At 41.9% G+C, this 18216-nt stretch overlaps 1 protein-coding gene across 1 annotated transcript in view; it reads left to right on the top strand.

The window, feature by feature from the left end:
* Nucleotides 1–3155: 3155 nt before the first annotated feature.
* Nucleotides 3156–18216, top strand: part of DNER (delta/notch like EGF repeat containing) — a gene marked incomplete at both ends in the record, with an annotated part of 102313 nt that continues 87252 nt past the window's right edge. The window contains one exon of the mRNA XM_079539717.1: nucleotides 3156–3386. Within this exon, the coding sequence (XP_079395843.1) occupies nucleotides 3156–3386 (231 nt within the window). The remainder of the gene's footprint in view (nucleotides 3387–18216) is intronic.

The raw sequence follows: 18216 nt of genomic DNA, 5'->3' as shown, positions 1-18216 counted from the left end.
AACAGCACTGTACAATGGCACACAGTACTGTGTAGTATTCTGATTTTCACTGATTAAGGTGTGAAAAGGTCCATTCTTGTGTTTAAGAGTCAAACAGGTGGGCCTCCCAAAAATAACAGCAGGAAGAGCCAAAGTATCTTTAGTAAGAATATTTATACTGGCAACAATTAAGTAACTGAAATTGCCTTATTCCATCTGAGTTCTTGAAAAGCTAAAATTATTAGATAACGAACAATATTTAATGGATTTAAGAAAATCTTTTCTCACAAAAAGTTAAAAATTCCCAGCAGATGATAAATCTTTGGCTTCTGAGATGCTGTCCACAGAAAGGACAAAAATCTCCCCACTAGAAAACAGGCGCAAGCTGAGGAGAGGTGAGGAAAATGTCAGCTGCAGCTTGCCCAAAACATCAGGCAGAGAATCATTAAGGTTGGAAAAGATCATCCAGTCCTACCAGGCACAGATGGGAAAGCGTTAACGCTGTAACTCTCATCAGAATAGCTCCTATACTAGTAAGGAGCAACCTAACTAAACCAGGAGGTTTTAAAAGAACGCATCAGCATTTGAAAAAAAGATCACTGTAATGGGGGACACTTAAAGCACGTAACTTCCCCTTGGGAAATCAGAGATTCTTGTTCTTCACTAAATATTTAAACAGAACAGACAGATGAGGGGGGAAAAAAACACCCTGCAAAATCTCCTTCAAGCCACCAGAGGATGAGTACTCCTACATCAAAATAAGTTGTTAAGCTGTAATGTAGCTTAGCTTATTAGTGTCTTAGATGCTAGAATTTGAATTGTATTATGTCTAATAAGTGTAAATGAAGCAGACAGCTTGAATCCTTGCTGAATATTTCAATTAGCAATTTGTTTGTGGAGGGCTGACTAATATTATTTAAACTATGTGCATTGGAATATTAAAATGCATAAAAAGGCACAGCATCTTAGAAAAATCATTAGATAATTAGCTAAGCATAATATTTTCTGTTGTATAGTTAAATATTTATTTATGAAAGCGACATTTATAATGCAAACATTGGTTGTATATTCTGTAAAAAGAGGGCCACACAGGTGATACAGATACACCACAATTTGTCAGATGTGTCGACTAGTTTAGCTTTTCAGTTGTTCTCTTCTGCAAATACTGTACTCCTGTATCAACAGAACTCAGTAGTCTGGTCTAGCTGTCAGTCTTGAAACTATTTTTTCCAACACTTACTTAATACATGGCCTTATACTTAATATGCTTAAGACATAGGTTGGAGCTCCATCAGAATTAGTGAACCCTTTGAGGGTACAAAGAACAAAGAAGAGAGGCTCAGATGTCCTGCCCTTTACAAAGGTCATCCAGGGGAAGAGCTTGAGCCAAGAGAAAGAGATGAGGTTAGAGAGTAGAACACCTTTCCAGCTTGCGCTGCTGGTTTGCTCTATGAGATGCTCAGAGAACACTATGAAAGTTGCTGTTAACAACTATTTTTGAAAGGTTGTGTGGGAGGGTGAAGTCCTGGGAGACTGAGAAAGGGCCAACGTTTTTTGACTGAACAGGAGGACACAGAATTACAGTGCAGCTGCTTTAAAATCCAATGCTACAGAATTACAGGCTGCGTGTAGCAGCCATTTCAGAGCACCGAGAAGGTGATGAGGAGCAGCCTCTGCAGCCTTCTCAGGAACAAATCATGTTAAACCACGTTATTTTCATGTAGAACAAGGCAGTCGATTTTGTGGATGAAATGGAACAAACAATTGCTATAACTTGGCATGGCTGTGGCCTTTGGCATCGATTACCATCACACTGCTGGAACAAGCTTACAGATCAGGATTTCCTTTTTCTTACTGTGCAAGATGATAGCAAAAATTGTTTGGAAAAAATACTTAAAAACAATCAGTAGTGGTTCAGTTCCAAATTGGAAGAATGTCTTCCAGTTCCTTATTTTCCCCTCTTGTTTCTGGGGTACGACAGTGATCACTAAGGAAGATGAGTTGTGCTGTTAAGTACAGCAGTTTTCCTGAGCCAACAAACAAGGAGCTCCAATACACATTGTTAGAAAAAAGTAACCTTAAGGAGGAGATAGCCGTAATATAAAGAAGCAACTTAATTCGAGTGCACCTATTGCCTCGCTTTATTTATTTGTATCACCGCAGTGCCTGCAGGTGAACACAGCACCGACCCGCCGTCATCTGGGACCGACGGGAGCCCGATGGGCTCCATCTGAACGGCCCAGTGAGTTCGGAGCGAGGCGAGCGAAGCCAGCAGGGGGAGCCGGCGTGGCACAGATCTGCGGCTGAAAGGTACCCGGAGTAACCCAGGCAGCAAGGCGGCTCCTCAGGTAACCGAGCAGCAACGAGAGTTCACCTCTGCCTGGCTGCAGGCATTCAGGCGGCGCCGGCTGCATCGGCGCTGCCCGTCATTTCTGGCACTGATGCGCCTTCAGCCGTTACTTGTGCGAGAGGTGCTGAGCTTTACACAGGCTGTGCCCCAGTGCTGCCGCCAACGTTAGCTGTTACGGGTTTTCATACTTCTGCCGAAGCAGCTGCCCGGAAGGTCGGGAAATGCAGCTAACCTTCACGCTGCCCGTTATCTGCTTCATGGAGAAAAAGTAGAAGTTCACTTTCTAAGGCTTTTTATTTCCCCGTTCTTAATTTTTAAACCCCCTGGATTAATGCTATCTTCCTCTCCTTCGGCCTTTACCTAGCTCTAGTAGCGGCAGATGACACGTGTGAGCGAAGCAACAACCAAAAAGCGAACGCGAAGTTCTGCACCAGGGTTTGATTTACAAGGGCGTGCGCTGAACCCAGGGCCGCCCTCCCCCCCACTCCGTGCCGCCGCCGCAGCAGCAGCAGGAGGGCCGGACGCGCGCTCGGCTCCCGCTGCCCCGCGTCCGCGCGCCCGGCTCCCGCTGCCCCGCGTCCGCGCGCCCCGCCCCGCGCCGTTGCAGCCCGGCTCCGGGTCCGGGCGGCGCTGAGGGCGGGCGGCTGCCCCCTGCCGGGCGCGGCGGCCGGCTCCTCCCCGCCCAGTCCCCGCCCGCACGTTGCCCGGGGAACGGGGGGTAGGGAGCAGCCGGGCGGCCGCCGCCTCCATCCATCCATCCCTTCGTCCGTCCCCTCCTTTTCTGCCCGCCGGTGCCCGCAGCGGAGCGGCACCCACCCCGGCCGCCATGCCCCGAGCCGCCTCGCCGCCGCTGCTGCTACTGCTGCTGCTCGCCCTGGCCCAGCGCCGCGCCTGCCTCCCCGCGCCTGCCACGGCCGCGCCCCCCGGGTCGGACCCTTGTCTCAGCCGGCCTTGCCGCAACAACGGCACCTGCTTCCCCGCCGCGCCCCGCCGCCTCTCGTCCGCGGCCGCCTACCGCTGCGCCTGCCCGCCGGGGGTCAGCGGCGCCTCCTGCCAGGTAAGGGCGGCCTCTGCGCCGCTTCCTCGCTCCCGCTCCTGCCCTTGGGCGTCCCCACGCCGGCTGCGGACGGCTCCGTCCCGTCCTCGGGCCGCCGCGCCCCGGCCGCGGGCGCCTCCCTGTCCGCGCCGGCCTTGCTGGGGGCGTGCTGCCGGCGGGGGTCGGCTGGGGGGGGCCCGGGAGCGCCGTCCGAGGGCCGTCACCGCGGCACGGCCGGCTCTCTCCCTCGGTTCGGTATCGGTCGTTTCACGGTGAGAAGAACCGTCCTCGAAAGCTGCGCCGAACGCTGACGCTCCGGCACGTCTCAGTGCATTGGGTGGCGCGGCCCGGGCTGCTGGCGGGTCCGAGAGCCCGGGGCAGCGCTGATGGCGTCAAACTGCCGGCGGTGCCTTCCCGACACGGGCGGTCACAGCGGCGTGCAGGATAATCTAAAATCGCACTGTCACGTGAAGGCATCTTTTTTGTCTCTAGCGCTTAGGATGAAATGCTTTTGTTATCGTGTTCAGCAATTCAGAATAACTTATTTTTCTGGGGAGAAGCGGGCGCGGGCACAGCGAGCTTCGGGCCCTGCGCGTGTGAGGGGCTGCGCTGTGTGTGACGGCAGCGCCGGACGGAGCGCGCGGGGCGGCTGCAGTGCATGGGGGAACGCTGCGTGCCCCGAGCGGCTCCAGTGTGGGAGCCCATAATTCAAGGAAACAGTCTATTTTTTTTTATTATTTTTTTTTTTTGGGGGGGGGGGGGGGGTATGGGGGGCAGTTGTTCCTTGGTTACGGCGTACCTAAATCGTACAGTTGATATATGGGAGAACACGCTTAGCTCGCCGTGCAGGTGAATTCGAAGTCAGAGAGCAGGAGGAGCGCTGCGCTCCCGGTGCGGCACCTGCCTGGAGGCGGCTCGGTTGGGTCCGTGTAGCAACGAAAGTGAAAATATTAACGTTAATGAGATTCTGTAAAATCAGAGATTACCGTGGATTAAGTAGAGTTCTCTTCGGCTAATTTTAGCTGCCGGTCTCCTAAGAGTTTAGCGCGCTTCTGTCACTACAAAGAGACAGAGAGCGCTGCGCGTTTGCTCTGCTCGCCGTTAGGCTCCAGCGTCCACATCCATGACTAAAAGATTAATGACCTTTCTAAAGACTTTGTAAAATGGAACTCTTGCTGGCATCCCACCTCCTGCGAAGCGTCGCGTCTGGGGAGCCGGCTTTAATTGTTTCTTCAATACAGAGCGAGGCAATATTTCCACAGCGGTTTTATTAACTGATGAGGGGAGGCTCACAGCGCCGTGCGTTTTGTTTCTTTTTATGAAGTACTGAGCAGTGGCTCTTGTAAAAGAAACCGATAAACAAATGGATGCCACTGCTGGCTATTGTGTCAGCAGCCGAAGCGTGGGCATCAACTCTGAGCAGTTGATAGGGTTTTGAAATGTTACCTCAATTAACTAGAGAGCGGGCAGGTTGTTATTTAATATGTAAAGGGATAATGTAAGCATGCTGCTGTTATCCACAGTTGAGGTTTTGCTCATTTATGAAAATTGAAAATGAATAAATACTGCACGGATGCATTAATTCTTGTGTTTTGCTGTTATTCAGACGGAAACAGTCACGTTCACCGATTCAACACTAACAAATAAAAGAATTTTTAACTCTTAAGTGATATGAAGAAAGCTATGGGTTAAACCAAGTGGGTCAGTGGGATGTATTTAGAGAGGTTACTTCTGAGGTGGTTGTTGGACAGTTGGACTTGAAAAAGGCAATACCCAGAGGGCAAAAAGAACAGTAATGGTTACCTGGATCAAATACCTGGATCATAGGAGGTAAGTTTGTTGAAAGTGGAGTTCTTTGGAGCCACAACTGCCAAAAGACATAATTACCTTTGTGTTACTTCTTGTAGGGAGGGCAACATCTCTCTCTTCCTTCCCACATGCAATAAGGCATAGAATGGAAGAAAAATGTTCTAAATGTGCCTACAAATCAACTGGGTGCAATGAAATTATTAAGATAGAGAGATTGATAACAAAGTTTGAGATTGCCAAAAGATTTTGTCATTGAAGATTTTCCTGTGACTGATGGTGATGCACTTGATGATGCTGATGCTGGCATGGGGAGAGAGGCAAAGAACAAAAGTGTCATCAGGTGCGTGAGATACTTCTAAAGGTCGAGATAGAGCTTCCCTATCGCCAAGTGAAGTATTTAACTTGGCCTTCATCCAATCCTATGACCTTATGTTACAGTTGCTTTGTTACTCATAATTTATATAACAAAAGTGATCTTAGTATATCCACGCCATGCATTATTCATGTCTGTATGTATCAAGTTACTTAGGGTTTGAATATACTTTGTTTGGCGAACTTCAAGATTGTTTTGTTATGGATTGTTTGGCTTCAAATCACTGGTGACAGGTGGATGGTTGGACTGGATGATCTCGGAGGTCTTTTCCCACCTTGGTGATTCTATGATGCTGTGTTGTGGGACCTTGCTGTATTTTAACTGCGCTTCATTTCATGGATGTGATTTTTTCCCCCACTCCTCTGTGCTGTATTTCTTGTCTGTGTGAAGAATAAATAGAATCAGTGTGTTGAGGAATCTTAAACTTTGGGCTGAGCAGAGATATCACATGTATTCCCTATGAAACTGAACAAAAATTGTACCGAATTCAGGTGCCTTGCTGCAGGAGTTGTGCAATTCTCAGTTTAAACTGAGAAAATTTGATTAAATAAAATGAAATAACTTTAATAGCTGTCAAGTGGTTTGTGCTGACATAGCCCCTAAACCTTTACATGTGTTTTTCTTTGAGAATTGATCTTTAACCCTCATTTCTAGCCACTAGTCTAATGACTTTTGCTGTTTCTAATCACACATGTAATCCAGTACAATTATTTTTTTTCTCAATCAGGAGAGTTCTAGGTAGAAATTGATTTGTGTTAGTAGCTTTTGGAATAATTTTAGAGGCATGAGGTGCAATCTAAATAGAAAATGGTAGACTTGGTTATTTGCTTGAAAATGAAAAATCTGAACATAGTTAATTGCATTACATTGCATTATGGTTATTTGGTTCAATACTAGTTTCACTAAAAGATTTGTGAAAGGAAACATTAGTTCAGCAATTTTTAAATACTATCATGCATGCTTGTTACTTCTTCCCCCATCCTTCTCTCCTTTGATTGACAATTTTCCTGCCTCTTTTTCTTCAGTGCTTCATAATTTCACAGTTTGTGGCAGTAAGAGGAGCTAGGACAGGAGCAGTGTCTGAGCTGTGCTCTGCACTCCGAAGGCTGCGGAGGACCCTTCTCTACTTCTGAGAGCAGCGTGCTGGCCGCTGCTGTAACTGCTGTAACTGTTTAGTGTTGAAATAAGTACTCTAGTAGCAAGAAGAGAAGGATTGTTATTTCTTGACTCAGTGGTCTAATGCTTCTGAAAAAATAGCATGAAATTTCATTGGCCGGGTTATTTCAGGTTTCACTAGACAGTGCTGTGCAAAGGGACATCCTTTAATCTAACTGCTCAATCACCTTTGTGTCGCTATCCTGATTAATTCTTCATGAGCTCCTGTTTTCTATTAAGTGCTGACATCGCTAATGAAAGGTCTCTAAATCCTTCACAATGAGTTCTCTAACATATAAGAAGCTATTTTCTGTTCTCATTAATGAAGGGCATATTCTCAGATGATGTGTCTATTGTGATGCAAGTGTTTTTGCTATGTGGCCACTCTGTTCTCTCTTCTGTCTTTAGCAAGAGTAAATTATGCAGTTAGTGTAAGCCCTGGAGCCTTGCTTTATCTGAGCACAGTTGGACTTGAGTTCTGAGCTACCTGGTCACCTCCTGCTGACTGACTGTGAACTCTCACAGTGCTTTAGAGTTGAAGAATTTAAATATTTGCACTGGTGTACCGTGCATGAAAAGTGGCTGCATGAGCTCAGTTTGCTTTTCATGGAGAACAGGAAGCCAGGTGCCATCTTCAGCTTCATAACGGGTGGCCACAGAGAAGGATGGAGCAAGTCTGTTCTGAGGTGCAGTCAGTACAAGGACGAGAAGTGCAGTCACGCACATTGGAGTAGGAGAAGTTCTGGTTAAATTGGACAAAATATTTCTTGCAATGATGGAGGCCAAGCGCTGGAACAGGTGCTTGGAATGGTTGTAGGATCTTCTTCCTTGATGGACCAATGCCCCAGCTGCCTGAGTGTTTGATTCTCGGTTGAGTTAGAGAATCCCTCGTGCCCCTTTCCGCCTACAGCCTTTTCTGTGAGTTTTTGTGCTATCCAGATACCTCATGAACTGTGATGTCTGCTGCCAGGCAAACTAAGAATTTCTAGAACCTGGCTATCGAGTGTCAGATTTGGGGAATGGTAACACAAAAAACTGAAAATGAAAAATAATTTATCCCACATTTTATTTAAGCTATTGTAATATCTTTTCTTTTCTTTTTATTTTTTTTTCCCCTACAACAGTAGTAAAAATGTTTTCAGTCAAATTCTAGCTTTTCAGATCAGCATATTGTTTGAAAATTTGTGAGTAAGAGAAGTATAATTCAGCAATTTCCAAAGCAGTTGTTCAGGAATTGTGCTGTAATTCTTGTCATGGGATCTAAACAAATTATTCTAAACGTCTGTAGAATAAAACTGGAGTGATTTAATAACCTCAGTTATGCCAGTGGTTGTTGTTTGGGTATTTGTACCCGTAGTTACTGTTGTGAATCTACGGTTTGTTTCAGTCCGCTGACATGCTCTCAAAATTAAATATCTGTTCAAAATAGTTCTTTATAAGTGTTAGTCAAGCCAGTTAAGAACCAAATGAACAGTGCTCTGAAAAACTCCATCCTACAAGAAAAACATTTAGGTGTTGGTTTTACTTTCTTTTTTTTTTTTTTTTTTTTTTTTTTTTAATTTTGATGGTAAATAAAGATTTTAAAGAAACATCACATGTGAAGTAGTCAAATAACACTAGAAGATATGCTGAATAAACTTTTTCATATGTTATTTTTCATCGTATTTTTTATTTGCTTTGATCTGAGAGAATTACTTTGCAATGTTATCTGCTTAAAACCTACAATTATTTTACTTTCCTTTGAAATACTTAACTTGATATTGCTATTTGTTTGCCTGTAACTTTGAAAATGCTCTTTAATGGAGCAGACTCACGATATGCTAGGAAAATAACAGGAGAATGCCTTATCTTGAATACAAGGTAAGAAACAGAATATAGGTAGTGAAACAAAGAAAGGAGAAATATTGGTCAAACAGTGGACCTGTATGACTTGATTCAGTATTGCAGGAGGCACTTCCCCTCTCTTTGAGGACTCTCATAGGATTTTTTACATATTGCCCTTAGTGGAAATACTACTTTGAGATTATTAAATCCAGAGGTGGCATTTAGCAGGATTTCAGCTTCATTATGTGATCAGGCCGGGTGTCTTAGAAGATGATGTGACAGATTTCATTTAAATAGGCAAACATGGGTCTGTGGAAAACAGTGTCCACAGAGCCCTAAAGAGAGCTGAAGAATTAATTGGCACGGAAGGTTCTCTCATATGTTGTACACTTACTAAACATCAAGTCTTCCATTTATTCCTGCTACTGTTTTTGGCTGTCATACTTTCATGTTCCAATGAATCCCACAGATTAATTGCATGGAAAAAATCATTTTATTAGCTTTTACTTTCTGTCTTTCAATTTAATTGAATTCCCTTGTGTGTGGGTTTTTTTTGTTTCTTTGTTTGGTTTTTTTTTTTTTTTTTTTTTTTTTTTTTTTTTTTTAATGTTAAAAGTGAGTTATTCCATTCTTCTCTCTCTGTGCCTGAATATTGTTTTTCTTTCCTACAGTGTCCTTCCTGAGCTGAATGGATTGAGCTGATAACAAATTTCTGTTGATTGCCACTTAGTCTAAATACAGTCTGTTGCATCCAATAATGCTGAACCCCATTCTTTATGTATGCTGAGAGGTTACCTGTTTTCTGACTACTGTATTTGAGAGCAGTCTTCAGTAGTATTCCCCTTCCTTTTCTGTTGTTGTTGTTAATGGAGGTGAACTGAGCTCAAGTTCAGTTCACCTCACCTGGGTGTGATTGTGGAGCGATGTTTCCAAAATGAAGACATCCATATTTGAAGTGCATCCATACCAACTGAGAGCACTCTGTTTGTCATGAGTAGGAAGAACTTCATTAAAAATGTCTTAGTGGCATTTAGATCAAAATCTGGAGGTAAAAGCACTTCAGTATGGGCATTGCACAGCATCATTTATTGTTTTAAATTAACTCTCGACTTTATAACAAGTTTTGTCCAACTTTCTGATATATTTTTACTATTTATAACATACAGAAATAACGTCAATACTAAAATAAATACCTCCTGCTCAGAACTTTCTAACTCATCAATATGAGCTGCACAAAACATAATTTCTAATTGGATTGTTGGGAAAAAAAATTCTTCAACAGCAATACAATTGTTGCAGCTTTCCAGCAGTTTTGAACAGCGGAAATGCACTTGGAGATAGAAATTAAGAAAAGTAATGCTTGCTTGATAGGAAAATTAATTAAGTTGTTCTGTTGATAAAGTGTAATCTTTTACAGGGAAGCACTCTGGCTTTCAAAGCTGGTTTGTAGCCCGCATGTAAGCAGTTATGCATGTTACTGCCTCATATTGTTTTTCAACTTTGCATTGTTTTGTTTTACATTCTGCAGCCTGTACTAAGTGCAGCCATTGCACTGCATTACTCAGCATTCCGTTCTGCTGTAACCCTGACTAAAGTGTACAGCTATGGAAGTGAAATAGTGTGACTGGGACTTGGAGTACCAGGGCTTGTGCTTGGGCTTCTCACTGCAAAACTTCTGCATTCTGAACTGGGGGTCTAAAAGGTTGGTTTATGTATCGTATTTAAATGCTAACCTGAATTACGTGTCAGTGGCCTATCAGAATATATTTAAGTTGCATGGAAGCAAAACCTTACTGAAAACAAACTTTCAACCCTTTCGAGTACTTTGTTCCACAAAGCATTGGAGCTGGCACTCTACTGATTGATTTCCCTTTGTAATATTCCATTGCTCTGGAAACAGACGTGTTAGATCAGTGATCAGTATTACAGAGACTTCTGTAGCAAAGGTCATTGAGAAAAAGAAGTTCTTGAAGGGGGTAAGAATGGGATTCTATTTGAGCGTGGAAATAGGGCTGCTGTGCTGAGGTGAGATTACTGAATATTAATGATTTGGAGAGCTTTGTTGCACTTGATTACATTGCATTAGTTACAACAGCAGCCACATTGTCACTTAGAGAGCACTCTGAGCACATCCAGAAGTAGGACCTGTAAAGAGTAACAAGAAACGGTTCCTTTTATTTACAACAAGCCTCACTTTCAGTCCAGGTTGCCCTTATGTGATCCTTTGTACTGGACCTACTAAAACTGAAAGTTGACAAACGCATGAGAGAGAGAATGGTCCCTACAGAAGCTGTGATTACCAGCTGGGAGACCCTTGTGCTGAGGTGGAGGAATGCTGTCTAATCCTCACTGAGCATTAGTGCTCAACATGCAAATCATTTAAAGCTGTGCAGATAATGCCAAAACGGAGCAGAAGCTTTTAGAACGCTGTGCTCTTCTATAAATGAGTGGTACTTAATCCCTTGGAATCAGCTTCTGGTAGCTTCATGTACAAGGTAATCGGGGCAGAAATAGATAGGAGCCCAGCAGAGAGGGGCAGCAGTAGTGATTAGAAGATGTGGAAGGATTAGGATAACCTGGAAGAAACAACTGGTTGACTTTTTTGTATACAGAAAGCCAAGAAGAGTCTGAATAAAAAGTGATCTTGTAGCAAGGCCAGTGCTTTAAAAATCGGACAAGGCGAATGAGAAGTTCTGAAGGGCTGCAGGTGGGCATCATCTAATGTGGCTAAATAGAGTAGGTGGACAATTTTCTGTAATTTTCCAGACCTGTCATGTTACTGTGATCTCCTTTTCAAGTACTTGGTAGTGACTTTTGTCACTAAATACAGTAACTGTAATTGTGAATCACTATGGCAATTTTCATGCTGCTTATTCTGTCCTAATGCTTAAAATTCAACAAATCTATAAAACTTAATGCAAATTCTGTTTGTATTTCTGTTGCTAAACCTCCAGCCTTTGTAATAGTTATGATATGTGGCTTCTTCCATAGAAAACTTAGGCAAATTATTAAACACTTTTAATCAAAATTAAATTTAAGAATCAATCACAGTAATGCCAAACCAAAATTATGGCTGATGTCTCATGGAGACTTAGCAGCTTGTTAATAGCTTCTGATTCTCTATAAGGCACACCTGCTTCTATTGTTATCTATTTTTCAGGCAAGTTTAAATTAACATAATTCAAAAAAACAGAGGTGAAGTCTAATAATTAGTGAGCTAAGTACCTCCTGTGTTGAGAGTCCTAACTCCATTGTCTGTGATGAGAGAGATGTTTTCTGGCATCTACTGTCATTATGGAGCATTAAAATTGTGTTCTTGTGTGTGGGTCTGAGAAACATTCTCATCTGAGTATGGATGGCTTGGAACTTCTGTGAGCAGAGTTACATGAGGATTCCTGATGTAGGTACTTGTGTTCATCTTTAAGGCTACAGCACACTTCAAGATGATGTCATGTGTAATAAATGAAGAAAATGGTGTTGAGTCCTCTGGGAAATTAACATGTTTAATTGAGGGAGGGACAAATTAAGATTTAATTTATGTAACTGTAATAGGACCCTAACATTAACATTTGGCTGGTTATTGCGTCTTAAAAGTAGTGGAAGGGTACTGGGTTAAAGTGATGGATGTGTTTGATTTTCTGAGGATGCAGGAGAACGTGGCTGGTGAAGAATATGCTGAAGAATGGAGTGTCTTCTTTAAAGGGCTGCTTGAGGCTCCATGATGATGGCTCTTACAGGTGATGTAAACTCAAAGTCATTACGTTTACTTCTTTAAAGATTAAGATAGAGCTAGTTATCTCAGTAACCAGTTGTGCTTGGTTTTCTCAGTGCTCCTGCAATGAGCCTACAAACTTCTGTAAGGCGAATGAATTCTAGAGCTGTGCTGTTTGCTTCCAAAATCCCTTCTACCCCAGCAACACATCATTCTTTGGAACAATTGTAAAGTTTTTGCAGGCAAATGAGAAATCATAGATCAGTAGTTATTTTGCCTTTTCACAAGCCTTTTGGACCGGTGATGGATTTATCAGATGTGGGTAAACACTGTGATTATTAAGTTCTGCTATCAGCGAGATGGAGCAGACCTCTGTAGGGGCCAAAAATCTCTCTATATTTAATTTAGGAATATAGAAAGTTTTCTGTTAGTGAAATGTAGTAGGTAGTGATTTGGCCATACTTAATATTTATATGAGGAAGAATCCATTGAAATACACTCTGAAATGACACCTATGCTAGTAGTTCTTACTGTGGAAATGACATACAGTGTATGTAAGTGCAGCATCTTTGTTGCTTTCTGCACTATGTAAATACTTTTCACTTTGTAATCAGTACTGCAGCAAGTTCCAGCGAGGGCTTCCTTGGTCTGAGGATACTTTTCTTTTCCAGAGTACACTTACATCCAGTTCCGTTTTGTATTCTCAGATGCTCTAAGCTCCTTGCCTAGAGTATGAAAGTAATCCCTGTTTGGGCCCTTTACCACAAGCAGCTGCTGGCTGGTAGAAGCTCTTCCAAGCTCCTTACAGGGTACTGTGTAACAGGTCTTTGAGCAGAATGTGAGCGAGGGAGGCTTCACCGGAAAGCTTCCAGCTTGAGCAGGTCTGTGACTTGGCCTCCTCAAATCAGAGGTGTCAGCACAAAACTCTTTCTACTCAACAAACTGGTGTTTTCTGATAAACAGCATGTTCAGTCAGAAGCTTCTAACTCTAAGAAGCACAGTTCAGTGATGACAAGGGAGAAAATTTTCTCTAATATTTCACTGTGTACTTACAGATTGCATCATCTAATCTAATTTTGGAGATGATCGTAAAACTGTAGAGTATCGCTTGCTGATCTTCAGAGCTTATTTTTCTCTAACACTTTGAAGTAGATGTTTTCTTTGTGTTTTTTGAGGGAACTGTAAAGGTTTTATGGTGATTTTTGGAAAAAAAGGAATAAATGCATTCACAAAAGCAAGACAGAAGAAAACTGAGTGTTAAATTATTACTCATATTATTGTGTTCACATTATAAATTCTATTAATGCTCATGCTAAAAGCTGGACATGCACCCCAAGAAGGCTAGCTTCATCCTGGGATGCATCACAAGGGGTGGCAGCAGGACATGGGAGGTGATTGCCCCCCTCTGCTCTGCCCCTGTGAGGCCTCATCTGCAGCACTGTTCCCAGGTCCAGGCCCTCCCACACAAGAAGGATGTGGATGTGTTGGAGCAGGTCCAGAGGAGGGCCGTGAAGATGAGCAGAGGGCTGGAGCACCTCTCGTATGAAGAAAGCCCGATGATCTTTGATGTCCTTTCCAACCAAAGTTATTCTACAATTCTGTGTTGCTCTAAGCAAGTTCATTTGAGAAGGCTTATGTGTGCTTGTTGCATAGTACCACTACGCATATACACACAGACAGATGTCTTAAAGTGGCTTATACTCTGCAAGTTTATCTGCTGCTTTATCCTGCAGTAACTTGCTTGTGTGCCTGTACGTTTATGGAAATACATGTCAATGAAACTAATTCTTAAAATCTAAAAATGCTGCCAGTTGGAAGTGGGATGAACAACAAATCATCTTTTTGACCGAGCTGAGATGATGTAGGTGTTGTGTATTCTGAAGTTAAAAATCTGTGGTTTACTTACTTTAATAAAACATTTAGTTATCTTTTCTGTACTTGCTTTTTCATTGCTCCAAATTCTGTTCTGTCCTATAAATCTCAAGCTATCTCAGTCTAGCTGGTTTTCAGTTACTGACCTTCATCTGTCTCTAGCTCTCTCTGTTTTCCCAGGATTCTAACCAAAAAAAAAAAAAAAAAAAAAATCCCACATGGAAAAATTGCTGATGGGGCTTGTATCTCTTATTTTGAGATAATCTGCTTTCTTTCGTTCTAAAAGCAATACTGTCAATACCAAAGGAATTAAAAGCGAGATAGGGATGTTTCAGTGCAGAAACTGATCTGGTTTCCATCGCTGAATTGTGGGATGAGTAGAATATCAAGTCATTCATAGTCTCTTTAGAGCTCATGAAGTAAATGTGATCCAGGGAAATATGGAGTATGATTCTGTGTGCTTGCATTTATTTTTTTAATATAGGGAACCTCAGGAAGAAAGGACGAAGTTTAAACATCATTGGGTGAATCTGGAGCTTGCATAACAAAAAAGCTGAAGCATTTGGTATAGACAGTCAGAATAGAATGAGGAAATCAATAAATTCAGGCTTAATCACACAGCACTTGTGGCTGTGTTCTGAAATGTGGCAGTTAAAGAGGCTTTGATTTAATGTACTAAATATACTCTGAGCAATGGAAGAGTGCACTGCTCTGTTTGCTAATGTGGAAGCGAAGAACAAGGTCCTGCTCTGTCATCCTCATGTACAGCAGTGCTCCAGAACCACCAGGCTGCCCTTGCTTTGACCTCCTCAACCTCCTCAATGTTTGGAATGATGTAGAAGATACTATAGCTAGATGAGTCAGTAGTTACTTGTGACTATGAAAAGGCGGCGTATTTAAAATTATTTCTACACACGGTTTTTCTGGTTTGATTCTACATTTATAAGAATGACAGCTGTTCAGTGCCTGGTTCTTGCAAGGCTCCTGAAGCTGAAGAAACCTGATGGCTTCTTTTCATGCTCAAATTGCATTTCGGTGGCATTGTGGGATTTTTGATTTCAGTACTGACAATTCTTTGGCTAAAAGCAGAAGTGATAGTTAGTGAATTCACATACTGCATCTGAGAGAATTTGACTGCGACCTTATCTTCTGCACCTGCTTGTATTCCACGTCTGAAAAAAATGCATTAATGATGCTGCACAGTGTTCCAGGTGTTCCTTTATCTTTCTCAGAATTGTGGGTATAAAGGCACTGCGAATTTCTGTGTTCCTATTATATGTTATGTACCACTGTTCAAGTGCATTCAGCAACCCAAATTATTTTTACAGCTGTCTGTATGGATTTCTAAATTTTACACCTTCTTAAAACAGCCTGGGGCTATAATGCAGATATTTAGACATCTGCCATAGGATGACACAAGAATAGTAATAATATAGATAAAATAGTAAACGTATATTAAATGTTGCCTGGAACATGAACTGGAATATGCAAGGATTAGATTTGTGACCAGGATGATGTCACTTATTAATTTGTAGCATAAGATATGAGCTGAGAGTATTCATTTGGTGGGCTACTTGAATTTTCTCTAATTACATGAGTTAAAGGCAGAATCAGTCTCTAGAACTGTTTTTGAGGTTGTAAAGTTAGATGCAAAATGTATTATTTAAATTTTGCTCTTATTTTAGAGAAAAAAGTTATTTTTTCATTGCTGATGGCTTTCCAAGTGAAACAATACTTTATTCTCTCTTTTCTGTAACAGATGTGATTTGCATTTCTGTAGTGAATGGTAGAGAACTCACTGGAATGATCCAGTTAGTTTTCATTGAGTTTTGTTGTACAGATCATGCTCCTTCCATAGGTAAAATGTTATCACTCAGCATTAGTAATTACAGCAGAGAGTTAACGATATTAGAAATATTTTCCAGCTTTACGGAACTGAATAATTTAGTGAAACTTGGTAAGCATTTGACAAATTTATAAAATTTCCTGAAGATTGTCTAACATCACAACTATGCTTAGTTTTAAGTAGTGCTATTATTTATTTTTACTTGGAGAAACAGAACCTAGACCTTATTTCCACTTTAGGCAATAGTGAACATGGAAGTTGCATGCTAAGGACATAACGCATAGTTGTCTGCAACAATCTGGAGGTGGATTGCATCTTTTCTTACTCCAGATCAAAGGAGATGACTCTTCAGGAAGGGAAGTTTCTCTAGAGTACAGTTTTGTGAAATTTGCCAGGTTCATTCTGTATCATTCTTCACCACCACTAAGTTTTGCTTTTATTGATCAGATTGTGTTTTAGGGACTAATGTCTGAAATGAGTTTTTCCAGATGCAGTTGTAGCTTGATTGTTATTTTACAGTTTCAATTTTCCTCTGGAAAAGTGCTTCTGGAGGAGGCAGATGGCTCCACTTGCTAATTTAGCTGAGGAGGATGGCCTGTGGAGGAGAGAGTGAATGGTTTCTGCAACTCCTGTGAACCACTGAGGTAGCACTGAGAATACATTTTTTTTCCCCAATATTTTACCATTATGGGGAAAATGCTTTGAGGAAAATTAAATGACTAAAATACTATTGGTTCTCTTACCATGCAGTGATTCAGCTTCTTGCTGTCTTCTAGCTAAATACACAGCATAGTATCTTAACTCAATGCACCTTTGTATACTTTTTGGAAAAGATTTTGAGTGACCTACTGTTGAAGCTGTGCAGCAGTAACTTCTGTCAAGCAATATTTTAAATAACTGTCTATAATGATACATTTGAGATTAACAGTTATACACGACTCCCAACGATAATGTGTGTGTATATATAAATACGCTAAAAATGATGGGCCGGGTGTATTTAATATTTTGATAGTGGGTACTGGTACTGTTGACCTTCTTAAAGAAAATTCTTTTATCAGTTATCAATCAACCAAGCATAGATTGCTCAGTTTCTCTGAAACAACTTCATTTTTTTTCCCCAGCAATCATGGGTTTTGGCCCTAGGTTTAGTTGCAGCAAGGTCTTTGTTTAATCCTCCTTTGTGAATCATTCATTTGGTTTGTCTTAATTTCTGTGGGTTAGTTCTGTGTCACTGGAAACGTTTCCCTGTGTAGTCAATAAACTTCTGAAATGCCCAGTAAACTCTCCTCATTATCACAAAACATTTTCCTCTGCAGTTGCAGGCACATCAAAGACACACTTCACTTTTGCTTATATTGCTGGTTTTATTTACACAATTGTGACAATACAGAGAGTCTTCTATCTTCTACAGGTTAATTTGCTCAACCTCCTAATCTGCTTCTGTGTGTTTTCAGAAGTGTATTCCGAAGGGTATGGTAACACTGTAGGGACAGCTTTGGCAAAAATCTTTTTTTCTGCTTGTATTCTACTTTCCATTCCCTTTGTTATTGGGGAAATAGCACTCCGTGTGGAAAAGATCTCAGGGTACTGTTGAGGGTCAGGTGGAGTCACCGACATTTGTCTATGTAGAGCCGAGCTTTATTTAGAATGGCTAATGCTGATCAGGAGCTAACAGAGCTCCTGACTCCCTGCCAATTCCATGCACAATTACTCTGGTCCCTGGAGTGTGGTGCTGAGGCACTGCAGCTGACTGGTAATGCAGCATCATGCCAGAATTAACCCTGCTGAGCCAGCTCCAATGTTTTCCCTTTCCACAATCTGGTTAATTTCCACCCTGAAAAATCTGCTAGCAAGCAAAAATCAAACAGAGTCATAAAACTGTCCACATGAAATTCCTCTCATTATGTATGGATATGGTCTAGTTCTAATTTTGTGTCCTAGGAGCATGCTCCTTACTAATTACAGTAACTTGCAGCTGCAGAAATCTTCTTCTGTTTGTTGCTGCCTGGCTGCTCAGTCCTTTCACTGCCGAGTTTGATGCACATCCAGCTTTCTCCCAGCTGAATGCCTACAGATTACAAAAGTCAGTATATTAACGTCAACAAATCTCCTCCTTGGGATGTGTTTGAAGTCAATAAACCTGCCTTGGCTGCTCGGTTTTGCAAATAATTTTTTGAAGGAGGAACAATTTTTGAGGAATGTAGATTTGTCTGTTTCTCTTTGCCCTGGATCTCACACCAATACACCAACTGTAAATAGT

Source organism: Tetrao urogallus (genome assembly GCF_951394365.1).
Source record: "Tetrao urogallus genome assembly, chromosome: 9".
Classification (NCBI taxonomy): Eukaryota; Metazoa; Chordata; class Aves; order Galliformes; family Phasianidae; genus Tetrao; species Tetrao urogallus.
Note: the sequence above shows the minus strand (reverse complement) of the source record. Positions and strands in the feature narration are given on the sequence as shown.